Below are 16,848 nucleotides of genomic sequence, written 5' to 3'. Positions count from 1 at the left end.
TAGTTTATCATGTTAGAACCAAAAATGTAAATGTATTTTATTGGGATTTTATGTGATAGACCAACACAAAGTGGCACATAATTGTGAAGTGGAAAGAAAATGATAAATGGCTTTCAACATTATTTACAAATTAATATGTGAAAAGTGTGGCGTGCATTTGTATTCACCCCACTGAGTCAATACTTTGTAGAACCGCCTTTTCCTGCAATTACAGCTGCAAGTCTTTTTGGGGATGTCTCTACCAGCTTTGCACATCTAGAGAGGGACATTTTTGCCCATTCTTCCTTGCAAAATAGCTCAGGCTCTGTCAGATTGGATGGATAGCATCTGTGAACAACAATTTACAAGTATTGCCACAGACTCTCATTTAGATTTAGGTCTGGACTTTGGGCTATTCTAACACATGAATATGCTTTGATCTAAACCATTCCATTGTAGCTCTGGCTGTATGTTTAGGGTCGTTGTCCTGCTGGAAGGTGAACCTCCGCCCCAGTCTCAAGTCTTTTGCAGACTCTAACAGGTTTTCTTCTAAGATTGTCCTGTATTTGGCTCCATTCATCTTCCAAACAAACTCTGACCAGCTTCCTGTCCCTGCTGAAGAAATGCATTCCCATAAGACGATGCTGCCACCACTTTTCACGGTGGGGATGGTGTGTTCAGGGTGATGTGCAATGTTCCTTTTCCGCCACACATAGCGTTTTGCTTTTATGCCAAAAAGTTAAAATTTTGGTCTCATCTGACCAGAGCGCCTTCTTCCAAATGTTTGCTGTGTCCCCCACATGGATTCTCGCATACTGCAAACAGGACTTCTTATGGGTTTATTTCACCAATGGCTTTCTTCTTGCCACTCTTCTATAAAGGGCAGATTTGTGGAGCGCACGACTAATAGTTGTCCTGTGAACAGATTCTCCCTCCTGAGCTGTGGATCTCTGCAGCTCCTCCAGAGTTACCATGGGCTTCTTGGTTGCTTCTCTGATAAATGCTCTCCTGTCAGTTTAGGTAGACGGCTATGTCTTGGTAGGTTTGCAGTTGTGCCATACTCTTTATATTTTCTGATGATGGATTGAACAGTGCTCCGTGAGATGTTCAAAGCTTGGGATATTTGTTTTATAAACCTAACCCTTCCTTAAACTTCTCCACAACTTTATCCCTGACCTGTCTGGTGTGTTCCATTGTCTTCACGATGCTGTCTGTTCACTAAGGTTCTCTAACCACCCTCTGAGGGCTTCACAGAACAGCTGTATTTATACTGAAATTAAATTACACACAGGTGGACTCTATTTACTAATTAGGTGGCTTCTGAAGGCAATTGGTTCCACTAGATTTTGGTTAGGGGTATCAGAGTAAAGGGGGGTGAATACAAATGCACGCCACACTTTTCAGATATTTATTTGTAAAATAATTTTTAAAACCATTTATCATTTTCCTTCCACTTCACAATTATGTGCCACTTTGTGTTGGTCTATCACATAAAATCCCAATAAAATACATTTGCATTTTTGGTTGTAACATGACAAAATGTGGAAAATGTCAAGGGGTATGAATACTTTTTCAAGGCACTGTACTTCAACTGAAAATTGCATGGTTGTGCAACGCTGTACACAAATACAATTTATGTCATTTTTCAACAAATAGAGCTTCCTTTTGGTGGTATTTGATAAACAAAAAAAGACCGTTCATTTTGAAAATAAAAAAAAAAATCTATATTTTTTACTTTCTGCTATAAAACATATCCAATTAAAAAATAAATTTGAAAAAAATGTAATTTCTTTATGAATTTAGGCCAATTTGTATTCTGCTACATATTTTTGGTAACAAAAAAATCCCAATAAGTGTATATTGATTGGTTTGCGCAAAAGTTATTGCGTTTACAAACTATGGGATATTTTTATTTATTATTTTTTTTTTTACTAGTAATGGTGAAGTGACTTCTGTCGGGACTGCGATATTGCAGCGGACAGTCGGGACACTAATGAACACTTTTTTGGGGATCAGTGACACCAATACAGTGATCAGTGCTAAAAATATGCACTGTTACTGTACCAATGACACTGGCAAGATCAAAGGTTTAAATGTAAGCCTGAGTAGTGCTTTAACTGCTGTGGGGGGGTGGGGAGTTTGTATTAGTGGAAGGCATGGATCGGTGCCTCTGCTTTGCAGGAACACAGGAGCCATGCCTTCTGTACTGACAGAACGGCCATCTGCCTTGTTTCCATTGCCTTTTTGGCGCTCTGCCTGATGATCGGCGGGTGCCGGGCACCCGCAGATCAGCTCCCACTGTGTCTAATCACAGGGGGAGCGGGTCGCCAGCGGTGCGCATGCGCCCCACACCTGGGAGTGTCGGATCATGTACTAGATACGTGATCCGGCGCAGAACGGCCGCTCTGCCGCAGTATATATTCAGTGGGCAGTCATAGTTAATGAAGGCTGTCTCCAGGCTTTATACTTTTAGATTTTCATTGATAATCCTTGAAATACAAATATAATCCTTTTTTGGCATTGGGGAAAGGAGACAGATCAGCGGAAGTTCCACTTTTGAGTGGAACTCCGCTTTAACACTCCTGTGTATGAACCTTCATTATCCCTATGTTAATGATTTGTGTCTGGATGTTTTTTGGTCCAAATTTTTTCGAGACAAATTTGTTAAAATGGTTGTGTTGGAAGGCAACGTTTTTCTTGTTTTATTATCAGATGTTTCTGGATGGTTGAAACCTGATTACACCTGGCCCGGAATGCCAGCAGAGTAAGTTTACCCAGCAGGGTGTTTCTGATAAGGAGTCATATAAAGGAATTCATTTCCTCATTGGATGTTCTCACATAGACCTCCTGTTGTGAGGTATGGGGGTAGAGAAGCCTCAGATAAGACCTCCTGGGGAAGTTATACCAACATCAAAGGCCAGCTGTTACTGAAAGATGACCCGGGTCAAAAACAGTGATTCGTGGAGAAATGGCGCCCCTAGTGGAGACTATAACATGCTTCCTGGAAAGATGAGATACTTCCTGTTGATTAGGAAGGACGGCCTCTTATGGATTGTCATTGGACAAGCAGACAGTGAGTGTTTGTGTGGGTGGTGTCTGAGTGGACTTTAAAAGCAAATCGCCAGATAGATTTATTCCTCTTTGCCCCGGAGCCCAGCCACATACAGAACCTGAAAGGAAGGACTATATTGTATCATCCCTGCTATATGCTCTGTTATATACTTTTAGTGTTTTATGTTAACATTTAAATAAATGAGATCCTTGCTTATTTAACCACTTGCTGACCAGCCATCGCAGTTATACGGCGGCAAGTCGGCAGGTTCCCGCAAATAGCCGTACCTGGACAGCGGTTCACGGTAGAGCCCCTGTGGGCGTGCATGCGCCGCTGGAGGCACGTGCCTGCGTCCACTCGACAGCGGGGAAGCTAAGGCCGGGCACCTGAGATCGCTCCCCGTGAAGAGAGAACGGCGGTCTGCTGTTGTAAACACAGCAGGTCGTTCTCTCTGGTATCAACACAGAGCCCCTGTGTTCCTGCTATTTAGGATCATTGGTCTCTGTGTTGATTATTGAAAAATAAAGACAATTTTTGACACAAATCTGGTACTGAACATTTTTAGCTGTAATGTGCGGTCTTCCCTTCCCTCCCTGCCAGGAATCCAGTGTGAACCTAGTTTAGTGTCATTAAAATCCTAGAATCCACTTTATTAGTGTTTTATATAAGGTTCAGTGTGTGTTTTTGTAATAGAATAGTGGGAAATACCTTCATTACATCGCTGCTCTGGGCTCTCCCACTCTGCTGTTTTCTCCTCTCATAGCTGTCAGAGGAGGATCTCAGCCCCTCCCCTCTGCAATGTACACAGAAGCGCTGGGTATTCGATTAGAATAGTGTGAAATACCTTTGTTACATCACTGCTCCGGGCTCTCCTCGCTAATCTCCCACTCTGCTGTTTTCTCCTCTCATAGCTGTCAGAGGAGGATCTCAGCCCCTCCCCTCTGTAATGTACACAGAAGCGCCATGTATTAGATTAGAATAGTGTAAAATACCTTTGTTACATCGCTGCTCCGGGCTCTCCTCACTAATCTCCCACTCTGCTGTTTTCTCCTCTCATAGCTGTCAGAGGAGGATCTCAGCCCCTCCCCTCTGTAATGTACACAGAAGCGCTGGGTATTCGATTAGAATAGTGTGAAATACCTTTGTTACATCGCTGCTCCGGGCTCTCCTCGCTAATCTCCCACTCTGCTGTTTTCTCCTCTCATAGCTGTCAGAGGAGGATCTCAGGAGGATCTCAGCCCCTCCCCTCTGCAGTGTACACAGAAGTGCTGGGAATTAGATTAGAATAGTGTGAAATACCTTTGTTACATCTCCCGCTCTGCTGTCCTTCTCTCCTCCCCCACTGACAGCTAGGGGGTCACAGAAGGGCCAAGCGGCCATGTAATGAAGGTATTTCACACTATTAGATTACAAAAACACACACTGGACATTATATAAAAAACACAAAGTGGATGCTAGGATTTTATATACACTAATATTACATACAGTATTATCGGCGATATCGATATATCGGGGAAAGTGCATATTGGCCCTTGATATTTCGGCCTTGCTGATAATCGGTCGATCCCTACTGCAGAGTGTGACTTCAGGTCTCCTCCTCCTTTTTTCTGAACTCTCAGACAAGCTTTATAAATTCTGCACCTTGAATGGATGTACAGAAGAGAATACTGCAGATAAACAGATACAATGTATGTAACAGGATTTGTTTCATCTCTGTGTATGATCTGAGACCAGTCACTTCCCTGGCAATATGTAAAGGTTTACAACCATTTTAATGGTTTACTAATACAAAGTTTTGGTAAAGAAAATACTTAGCGACATAAATAAATTGCTTGTATGTGCCAAACAGGCCATTGGCGAATCCGGTATCTTCGTGTGAAAGTTGAAAAAAAACAAAGCATAGCCCATGAAAAGTAATAGCAATGGAAACCTCAGGGCACAAGGGGAGAAGAATAAGGGTGAGAACAAAAGCTGTCTCATATTTACTTTCATCGGCGTATGCTCCCGCTGCACATGTGGTCGTGCAGGAACTGCTCTCCGGCTGAAGGTAGAAGCCTCTCTTACAGGAACTGCACTGGTTCTGACCTCGTCCAAAGCAGGTATCACACCCTCTATGGCAACGCCTGCACCTTCTGCCAGCTACGTCCGCCATGAACCCAGACGGACAGGTGTTTACACACTTCCTGCATCAAACCAGAAATAAAAGATTACCAGTAAAACATTACAAAAATACCCAACCTTGTATCAGACCCCCATAATGAGTATTGGCATCTGGGTCACATTGCTAATATATTCCAGTTACTTTCTTTAAAGTGGAACTTTATCCATAACGTGATAAAAAAATGTTCTTTAGCAAGGAACCTCCACATTATTATACTACCAAAATCAGTGTGTGCTGTAAATTGCCTCCAGCGTTGCTCCTGTTTCTTGCTGGAGGCGGCTATTTTGCTGAAGCCCTGAGCAGCAGTAAATCATAAAGCGGAACTAAACCCATCGATTTCAACGGTTTTAAAAAAAAATTATATTTGATAGCTAGACACTGGAAAGCCTCCCAAGCACCGAACAGATCTGTAATCTTAGGCTCCCCTTTCACATATAGGCGTCTGGGATCGCGGCGATTCTGCGCGCAAACCCGAATCATTGCAAATCACGGGACACTCATGCGATTCCCGTGACTTGCAATGACACCCTAAATGCAGTGCGATTTTGCCACGATTTTTGCCCGAGGAATTGCGATAAAAATCGCGCAAACAGGATCAAAGGATACCTGTAGCCCAAAAGACGTTCTTGTACTTTTTTGGGTGACAGGCATTCCGCGATTCTGTTTGCACGATTTTACGGTGATTAGTCGGAGCAACAATTGCAGCAAAATCACGCCGAGTTTGGGGTGCTATTGCAAGCCACAGGAATCACACGGACCCGAGACACCTATATGTGAATGGAGCTTTACTGTTAGTACAGCTGAATCACTCTTATGAAAAAGCCCTTTCCATTAGAACAGGTAACAGCCAATACTTCGAAAACTTATGGAAACTGTGGACAGACTGGTGTCAACACAGACGCTAATACCTCTCACTGTGATATTTCCTATATACTCACTGTGTTACTTGTTTAGTACAACTGGAATCACCCATACTGTATGGTTTTCCTTAATGGTTTTGTTTTGCTTTGCTATGATACAGTTGTTGCTTTTGTACTTACCAATCCCTACTCATATGGCCCCTTTCACAAGGGCTTTCCGATCCAGTCTGCCTGTCAGTTTTTCAGGGGGGCCTGATCGGATGCTCCATGCAGCACTATGGAGCAGTGGATGTCTCCGTCGACACCCGCTGCTCTCCAATTCGATCCTGTCCGTCTGGAGGATTGGATCGGATGAAAAGGGAAAGGAGGTCCATTATCATCCAATCTCCCCTTAGAGGTGAGTGGGGATCTGACAGCTCCATTTCTGCACAAAGAGCGGAGACGGACCTGTCACCCGCCTGCTCAGCGGGGATCGGCGGATCGATCCCCACTGAGTAAAAAGGACTCCATTGGGTGCACCCAGGGGCAGACTGGCAACTTTCAGCCCAGGGGGCAAGTACAAACCAGAGGCCCATGGTGCAGCGATTCAGCCCCCCTCCCACTCTCCCTCTTCTTGTCGTCCTCCTGATCCCCATTCCAGGCTGAAGCCCTGCTCCAGGTACTCTCTACTCCCTGGCTGAATCCGGGTTCCCAACCTGGCCAGCAGGGGGCAGTTGGGGGGAGATGGAACAGCTTGGTTAGGGCTGAATAGGGAAGGAGAGTCTCCAGTGGGGCATGGAACCATCCTCTGCTCAGACACAGTTTACACCATCCATGCTGGGGGGGGGGTAGGCATGCGCTCTGTCCTCGTCTTCAACCAGCACTCAGTAGGTCGGCACAGTGGGGACTTTTTACTTCCTTCCACCAGGATTTCTTTAGGCATGTCTGTGGCAGAAGCGGTGCAGCCTTTTTACAGGACATCAGAGAGGCCCAGGGGGGCAATTGTCCCCCTGCCCCAGTCCTCCCCTGGGCACACCGCTCGTGTGAAAGGAGCCTTGTAACTATGTACATTTATTTTCTTGATACTCAATAAAAAGGTATTGGTAAAAAAAAGAGTTCTATTCCTGGTACTTGATCTGGCACAGAGCGGCCGCCCTGCCGCAGTATATGTACCCTTAGCGGTCCGTGATTAAGGAAAAAAATGTCAGGCAACTCACATTTCCAAGGTTAAAACAGGCATGCCATGTACCAGGAATATAACTGTTCTTTCTTAAAGCGGAGTTCCAGCTGTGGAAAAAATAAAAAAATAAATTAAAAGTCAGCAGCTACAAATCCTGTACAAATCCTGTAGCTGCTGACTTTTAATATATAGACACTTACCTGTCCAGGAAGCCCGTGATGTCAGCACCCCAGCCGATTTTCCGATCGTCCGCCATCACCTTTCACTGAAAGGGTAACTGACAATAAAGCCTTTAGGCTTCATAGCTGGCTCCCTACTGCACATCCATGCTGCTCATTCTGATTGGCTCAGTGGCAGGGGGGAAGGGGTAAACTGGACGGACGGAACTGCAGTGTAGTTGAGCATCATGGGAAATGTAGTACATCTGGGGTGCCAAAGTTCATCGCCATTACTGTCCTAGGACCATTGCACTGGACTGCGTGGACGGTGAAACTCTACCATTCAGGGAGGGAAGTACAGCGAGGATCGGGAAAGGGGAGGATGTAGGGTTCATTTTTTTGAAAAGGTGAACTAACCCTTTAATGTTGGCAGCAGGTCACTGTCATTTCTAGTATTCCCAACAGCACATCAAATACACCGACTTACCTGCCAGATTTGACACTGCCAAGACTATAGTGAATACAGCTGAGACATTGATCAGCGCCGGGCCCGTCGCATCCTCTGTCCCCGCACTCTGTGTGGCACGGACCTTGGAAACACAAATATTTATTTCTAAATGCCAACCAAAAGGACCGGATGAGGAACATTAGAGAGTGAGACGTGCAGTGCTACAATGACTGGCCATATGGAGACACAAATGGCATTAACCCCTTTGGAGCCTAAGTCTTTCTCTGACACATGTTGCTTACAAGTTAAAATCAGTATTTTTTGCTAGAAAATTACCCAAACATTATATTTTTTTAGCAGAAACCCTAGAGAATAAAATGGCGGTCGTTGCAATATTTATGTCACACTGTATTTGGGCAGCGGTCTTTCAAATGTAATTTTTTTGAGAAATACACTTTCATGAATTAAAAACAAAAAAAAAAACCCAGTAAAGTTAGCCCAATTTTTTTGTATAATGTGAAAGATGATGTTACGCCGAGTAAATAGATACCCAACATTGTCATGCTTTAAAATTGCGCACAGTAAAATGGCGACAAACTACGCTACTTCAAAATCTCCATAGGCGACGCTTTAAAAAAATTGTACCACTGTTTAGCATTGCAGAGGAGGTCTTGGCTAGAATTATTGCTCCCACTAACTATCGCAGCGATACCTCACATGTGTGATTTTAACACCGTTCATATATGCGGGAACAACTTGCATATGCATTCGTTTGTGCGAAAGCATGGAGGGACGGGGAGCTTTAAACGTTTTTTTTCCCTTATTTTATTTATTTTTTACACTGTGCCTTTAAAAAAATTTTTTTTGATCACTTTTCTTGCTTTCAGAAGGAATGTAAACATCCCTTGTGACAGTAATAGGCAGTGACAGGTACTCTTTATGGAGGGATCGGGGGTCTAAAAGACCCCAAACCCTTCCTCTGCACTTAAAAGCATTCAAAATGCCATGTTTGGCTGTTTTGAATGCTCACATTTTTTGAAAAAAATCTGGCGCCTTTAAGGTTCCAGTACCCGGAAGTGATGTCATGACATTGCTTCCAGGTTTTTACATCAGAGACCCGATCAGAGCCGAATCCGGCTTTGTTCGTGTTTTCGGCCAGCCGGCATATGTGCCGGCTGGTCGCTTGGTTCTCCCGGTGGGATGGGAGACCCGGGGGGGAGCCATGGAAGGTAGCGGGGGGGGGGGGAATGTCGCCTCCCGCTCCTTGTAATGACAATCGAGGGGCCGCATCAGTTGTCATTACAAGAAAGCTGTCCGTCGGCTCTAAACAACGGTACCAGGCTGATGCCTCTAACTGCAGGTTTCACTCTGGTACAACCACTTGAACCATAAAAAAAAAAAATTAATTATATATATATATATATATATATATATATATATATATATATATATATACACACACATATCCCTCTCTGTATATCTATCTATATATATATATATATATATATATATATATACACACACACACACAAAGTTGAGATCAAAGGTTTGGGCACCACAGGTAAAAATTTGTATTAATGTTCATAAAGAAGCCAAGGAAAGATGGAAAAATCTCCAAAAGGCATCAAATTACAGATTAGACATTCTTATAATATGTCAACAAAAGTTTTATTTCCATCATTGACACTTTCAAAATAACAGAAAAATATAAAAATATCCTCTGTTCGGAATGTAATTAAGCAATGGCAGTCATCAGGAACAGTGGAAGTTAAAGCAAGATCTGGAAGACCAAGAAAAATAACAGACAGAACAGCTTGCAGGATTTTGAGAAAAACAATTCAAAACCCACGTTTGACTGCACGATCCCTCCAGAAAGATCTGGCAGACACTGGAGTTGTGGTACGCTATTCCACTATAAAGAGATACTTGTACAAATATGGTCTTCATGGAAGAGTCATCAGAAGAAAACCTCTTCTACGTCCTCACCACAAAAATCAGCGTTTGAACTTTGCAAATGAACATATAGACAAGCCTGATGCATTTTGGAAACAAGTTCTGTGGACCGATGAGGTTAAAATTGAACTTTTTGGCCGGAATGAGCAAAGGTACGTTTGGAGAAGAAGGGGCACAGAATTTAAAGAAAAGAACCTCTGTCCAACTGTTAAGCATGGGGGTGGATCAATCATGCTTTGGGGTTGTATTGCAGCCAGTGGCACAGGGAACATCTCACGAGTAGAAGGAAAAATGGATTCAATAAAATTCCAGCAAATTTTGAATGGTAACTTGATGCCATCTGTGAAAAAGCTGAAGTTAAAGAGAGGATGGCTTCTACAAATGGATAATGATCCTAAACACACCTCGAAATCCACGGGGGATTACATCAAGAGGCGTAAACTGAAGGGTTTGCCATGGCCTTCACAATCTCCTGACCTCAACATAATTGAAAATCTATGGATAGACCTTAAAAGAGCAGTGCGTGACAGACAGCCCAGAAATCTCAAAGAACTGGAAGACTTTTGTAAGGAAGAATGGGCAAAGATACCTCAAACAAGAATTGAAAGACTCTTGGCTGGCTACAAAAAGCATTTACAAGCTGTGATACTTGCCAAAGGGGGCAGTATAAGATATTAACTCTGCAGGGTGCCCAAACTTTTGCAGGCGCCATTTTTTTTGTTTTCTGTTATTTTGAAAGTGTAAATGCTGGAAATAAAATCTAACTTTTGTTGACATATTATAAGAATGTCTAATCTGTAATTTGATGCCTTTTGGAGATTTTTCCATCTTTCCTTGGCTTCTTTATGCAAATTAATACAAATTTTTACCTGGGGTGCCCAAACTTTCGATCCCAACTGTATATATATATATATATATATATATATATATATATATATATATATATATATATTTTTTTTTTAATATATTTTTTTTCAAATATAGAAGTATAATATATCCATATCAAACATAGCCAGCGGTTTACTTTACAGTTTTTAATCAATCGCAAATAGTAAAGCTCGGTGCCACATTTAGCGCTTTGTGGGGGGGAAGGGAGGTTACCTGGTTTTGATAGGTACCCACTCCCACTTCCTGCTGAATTTGCCGCAGTGAGCTCACCTAGAAGTTTGTCCCTCGCCACAGTCGGCCCATTGAGAAAGCCCAGCACAAAACAGGCTGTGAAGCCACAAGGCTTCACTGCACGTTTCCCTTACCCAAGATGGCGGTGCCAGCACTCATGAGCTAATTCAAGAATCAGCTTGGGTGGGGACACTGCAGGCTCCCTGGACAGGTAAGTGCCCTTATAAGTAAAAGATCAGCAGCTACAGTATTTGTAGCTGCTGAAATTTAATTTTTAGTGGAGGGGGGCTGGAGCTCCAGTTTAAAACCAAGACAACACGACAATTGATATACCATCTAAAAACACATATACATCGACTACCTTCCCCATCCTCGTTTCTATCATATAGTGATAAAATATAGGATAAATACAGAATCTATAATACTTATATAGCAAAACTTCTAAATAAATAGCTGTACAATTATGATGCTTTATTGTGGTAGCATTTCTTAATCTAAAAGATGTACAGGGCCATTGTAAAGTTTGGGTTCAGGAAATCCAAAAAAAAGGGTCCAAGCAAAAAATAGATTGATGAATTCAGATTATTGTTCACCGATCAAGCAATCAGAGAAGAGACACCAGGTTGGTTTTCCCTTACCTGATTGCTTGACCTATAGAGATGCTTCTGCTAGCTCGATTCTTTGATGTCTTGGGACTTTTCCACCACTGATTTGGGAAGATGGATGTTTTACTTTGGCTATTTCTATAGATGCAATGAGTAACTTGTACGTGTTTTATCCTGGTTGTTGATTCATCTCCAGGGGAGGACTGGGCTAGGGGGCAATTGCCCCTTGGGGCGCTCTAATGCCCAGTAAAAAGGCTGCACCGATTCTGCTACAGACAAGCTTAAATGATTCCTGGTGAAGAGTAAAAAGTAAAAAGTCCCTGCCACTGACCTACTGAGTGCGGGATGAAGACAAGGACAGAGCACAGGTCCCCCCCCCCCCCCAAGCATGGATGGTGTAAACCAGAGGTCTTCAAACTATGGCCCTCCAGTTCAGGAACTACAATTCCCATCATGCCTAGTCATGTCTGTGAATGTCAGAGTTTTACAATGCCTCATGGGATGTGTAGTTCCACAACAGCTGGAGGGCCATAGTTTGAGGATCCCTGGTGTGTCTGAGCAGAAGCAGGTTCTTTGCCCCACTGGAGACTCTCCTCCCCCAGGCAGCCCTGACCGAGCTGTTCCAGCTCCCCCCTACTGCCCCCTGCTGGCCAGGTTGGGAACCCGGATTCGGCCGGTGGGTAGAGAGTACCTGGAGTGGAGCTTCAGCCTGGTATGGGAGTCAGAAGGAGGCTGGAGGAGGAAGAGTAGGGGGGGGGGGGGGGGAGTCGCTGCTCCATGGGCCTCTGGTTTGTACTTGCCCCCTGGGTCGAAAGTTGAAGGTAAGCCCCTGTTCATCACTGGGGAGTTCAATGCAAGCTATGGACATATGGTTTGTTTTTTGATGCCTCAGTGATCCCTGAAGTTTACTATGAAGAAAAGGACTTTTCCTTGGTACACCATTTCAGGATAAATCCACTTGGAATGCTAAATACATTGATCTGCATTGGCCCTACATAGAAGTACATCTGCCTTTTAGATATCTGACGTATCTGTGTGGATTTATGGAATTTTCAAGATCGTTCTCCCAATCACCACCAGGCTTAATGATTGATGGCACATACCAGCATGTCTGCCACATCATGTGGATATGATGTATAACCTAAGTCACTCTGCGGCTCTGAATGCAATAACATGGAAGGATACTGATCATCGGATAAGTCCACATCTTATATGATTCATCAATCTTTTTTTTTTTTTTTTTTTTTGCGTGACCCTTTTATGGGTTTTAGGATTTCCTGCACCCACTTATTGCAATGGCCTTATACATATTTTATATATAAAAGGGCAACTACAAGAACGCATCATAGTTTTACAGCTATTTATTAAGAAGCATCACTAGACTTATTATAGATCCCATACTTATCCTTTATTCCGTGACTATAAGATTGAAACAAGAATATGGAAGGGGGAATATGTATGGGTTTTTTGTTTTTTTTTAGATAGTTTACCAATAATTGTATTGTGTTTTTTTTTATTATTTGTGATTAAGAATAAAAACTGTAACATGAACAGCTGGCTATATTAATGTTCGCTCTGTCTATATACATTTTTTTCCCTTACTTTAAGTGTCGGTTCACATTGGTGTGATGCGGGAACCCTGGGGATCGCAGGCAGTTCACACTGCCATATGTGAATCGCTGGGGGTGTCAATACAAAGTTAACGACACCCCCAGATCAGTTCGCATATCACAGTGCCAACTGTCAGTTCGGACATGAATCGGATCGAATAGATGTGAACACCCATGCGACCTGATTCTGGTGCGGACCCAAAAAAAGGGTCCTGTGCAACCTTGGTCCGAATGCGATGCGAATTCAGCCATGCAATCTGTATGGCTGAATTCGAATCGCACAGACATCGCATGTGATTTGTACAGCAGTGCGGTGCGAATCACATGCAATGTCTGACATCGCTTGTGTGTGAACCGGCACTAAAACAGTATTAAACCCAAAATTAAAAATGTATTACATTGCATCTTTCAATCATTAGATGTGGTGTCAGTTTTCTTTTATTTGGCTTTTTCCCTCGGACTTCACCTGGTGATCTGACCAGTAATACCTCATGTATTTGTGAGACACAACTCTAGAGGAATGAGCACAGGAGGCACAGCAGACAGTAGCATTGTCAGTCGAGGTGGGGAGGGGGAGGTAGTGTTAACTGTATTAGCAGATTTAGATACACTAACAGACAGAAACCAAACCCTATTTCACACTTTAACCACTTGCCGACCGCCGCAAGTACATATACTGCGGCGGTCAGCCCCTCACAGGCAAAGTGACGTAGGGGTACGTCACTAGCCTGTGAGGCTCTGGGGAGCGAGCGTGCGCTGCCGGAGGCGCGCTCCCGCTCGGTCACGGACCCCCCCCCGCCGCGCGTGTGCCCGGCGGACTCGATGTCCGCGGGTCACTCGCGATCGTTCGTGACAGCGGGAGAAAGGCAGGCGGCTAATGTAAACAAGCCGCCTGTCATTCTCCCCTGTGTAAGAATGGATATAATACGGTTCTACTATGTAGGACCGTTGATCACTGTTCCTACACCTCAAGCCACAGCCAATCACAGTTAGAATCACGCCCCTAGGGACACACATAACCCCTCCCTCTCCAATAAAGTTAACCCCTTCACTGCCAGTGTCATTTTACAGTAACAGTGCATATGTATAGCACTGATTACTGTAGTAATGTCACTGGTAACCCCAAAAATGTCAAAAAATGTCAGTCAAGGGTCCGATCTGTCCGCCGCAATGTCACAGTCCCACAAAAAAAAAAAAATCCCAGATCGCCGGCAATTACGCGTTAAAAAAAAAAACAACAAAAATCTTTCCCTTAGTTAGTAAACGCAATAACTTTTGCGCAAACCAATCAAAATACGCTTTTTGCGATTTTTTTACCAAAAATATGTAGCCTAAAATGGTAAAAAATTTATATTTTTACATTTTTTTGGGGGGGAATTTCATATAAAAAAAATGTGAAAAATATAAAAATATTGTTATTTTTGCAAAATTGACGCTCTTTTTTTGTTTATAGCGCATGATCAAAAAATCGCATAGGTGATCAAATACCACCAAAAGAAACCTCTGTTTGTGGGAAAAAAAAGGACGTCAAATTCGTTTAGGTACAGCGTCGCACGACCGCGCAATTGTCCGTTAAAGCAACGCAGTGCCGAATTGCAAAATAGGCCCTGGTCAGGAAGGGGGTAAAATCTTCCGGGGCTTAAGTGGTTAATATCACTTACAGCAAACAGTTTTTTCCCCCCTTTTGGGGTAATTGTTTTGCATAAATAAATAAAAGCTGATCATTTTAATCACCCCTGTCAGAGTAAAGTGATTTATTCCATCCATGTAAACTGATAGATTCTGCTAAAGAGCTTGTGCTTTTGAGGAACAACATACTTGCTGACTGGATCACCAGATGAAAATAGAAGAAAGCCTAAAAAAGAAAACTAATGGACAGTGATTTCTCTACATGCTGCCCCCGCCGCCCCTCCTATCCAGGTGTACAGGGGAGCCGCACAAGTCCCCTGGAGCATGGGGCCCGGTTGCAATTGCAACCCCTGCAACCCCTGTAGTTACACCCCTGACAACAGCATCTCTTGACACATTATTGTTGTACAGTAAAAACTCACACACAAGCTGCATCCATATAATTTGTTTCTGTATTACAGATGTTGCACCAAAGTGTTGCAAATGTTAATAACGTGTCATTTCACACAGGCATGACATACCCTAGACTTGTACCTGAATACTCATCTTCTTCCTCAAATTCCAGGGGATTCTGGAAAATGCCAGATTTAGAAAGCTCCTGATCAGTTGCAGCCAAGTCCAGGGTTTTGGACCTTGAGTGATGGAAACTGATAGCATTGTACGGGTGCTCAGCTGTGCCGTAAAGAATCAGCGTCCACTCTTTCAGCTTCCCTGAAAACAAAGGGAAAAACAGTCATAAATATTTTTCTATTAACTTTCTGCAACCTCTGAACCAAGCACAATTAATGCGGAGATTTTTACAATTAAAAAGTCTATGCGCATCTGTAACATTTTGATTTTAAGGTGATGGCTATTGTTCTGGATGTGGTGTGGTTTTTCATGTTTTCCAAAGGGTATTCTGGGATATATAGGAGTACATGGGCAAAACTGGAGATGGGATTGGTGGAAATACTTAAAGCGGTTGTAAACCTAAAATAAAAATAAAAAGACCTGCAAGACAAAGGCATAATGAGCTAGTAGCTCATTATGAATTACTTACCTTAGAACGAAGCCCCGACACGGACCCCCGGACACCGCTGCGGGCGCTGACATGATCCCACGGCGTCTCTCCCGGGTTCGGCGGATCCGGCGCTGTGATTGGCCGGAGCCGCGATGACGTCACTCCCGCACATGCGCGCGGGAGTAATTTTCCGGCAAGCTCCCGGCAAGGGAAGCTGAAGGTCAGAGCGCGTGAGCGGCTGCATGCACTGCAAATATCTCCTAAACCGTGCCGGTTTAGGAGATATTAATTGTACCTACAGGTAAGCCTTATTATAGGTCTTATTATAGGATTACCTGTAGTTAAAAGTGAAAGAAAAACGGTATACTACCGCTTTAAGCTGGCCATATAGAGTTAGATATTTGCTCGAACATTCATAGAAAAATGTTTTGTCAGAACATTCTTTCATTTTTTTCCCTCCTCTTTTTGATCAGTTGGCTCTCCTCCCAGGAAGAGGTCAAGTGTGGTGGTGGTCCCCGAGTTCCTGGTACAACCATCTGCAAATATTCCTTTGCACTCTTTTGTATATAAATGATTACACAAATTATTAAAATACACTATTATTATACAGGATTTATATAGCGCCAACAGTTTGCGCAGCACTTTACAATATGAGGGAAGACAATACAGTTACCATACAATTCAATACAGGAGGAATCAGAGGGCCCTGCTCAATAGAGCTTACAATCTAGAAGAGAGGGTCAAGTGAAACAAAAGGCAATAACTGTTGGGAATGAGCTGATGGAGAAAATGGAAGTACAGTTGTTAGGTGTGGGTAGGCTTCTCTGAAGAGGAGGGTTTTCAGGGATCGTCTAAAAGCGAATAGAGTAGGAGATAATCGGACAGATTGGGGTAAGGAGTTCCATAGGACTGGAGAGGCTCTGGAAAAGTCCTGGAGGCGAGCATGGGAGGAGGTGATGAGGGAGCTAGAGAGCAGGAGGTTTTGAGAGGAACGAAGAGAGCGATTAGGTTGGTATTTTGAGACTAGGCTAGTGTGCTAAGGTTTAAGGCAGGTGTGAAAAATGATGTAAATGAAGAATGCATTCAGAAATAGAAGTGTTAATAGTTTATATTTA

General features: G+C 43.2%; 1 protein-coding gene across 1 annotated transcript in view; it reads right to left on the bottom strand.

The window, feature by feature from the left end:
* PCSK6 (proprotein convertase subtilisin/kexin type 6) overlaps window positions 1–16,848 on the bottom strand; it is a 487,218-nt gene that overhangs the window by 60,739 nt on the left and 409,631 nt on the right. The window contains exons 14-16 of the mRNA XM_082254401.1: window positions 15,268–15,444; window positions 7,857–7,959; window positions 5,018–5,214 (exon numbers count right to left, since the gene is read on the bottom strand). Of these exons, the coding sequence (XP_082110527.1) occupies window positions 5,018–5,214; window positions 7,857–7,959; window positions 15,268–15,444 (477 nt within the window). The remainder of the gene's footprint in view (window positions 1–5,017; window positions 5,215–7,856; window positions 7,960–15,267; window positions 15,445–16,848) is intronic.

This window comes from Pelophylax lessonae, assembly GCF_965119305.1.
Source record: "Pelophylax lessonae genome assembly, chromosome: 4".
Lineage (NCBI taxonomy): Eukaryota > Metazoa > Chordata > Amphibia > Anura > Ranidae > Pelophylax > Pelophylax lessonae.
This window is presented reverse-complemented; position numbering and strand designations above follow the sequence as displayed.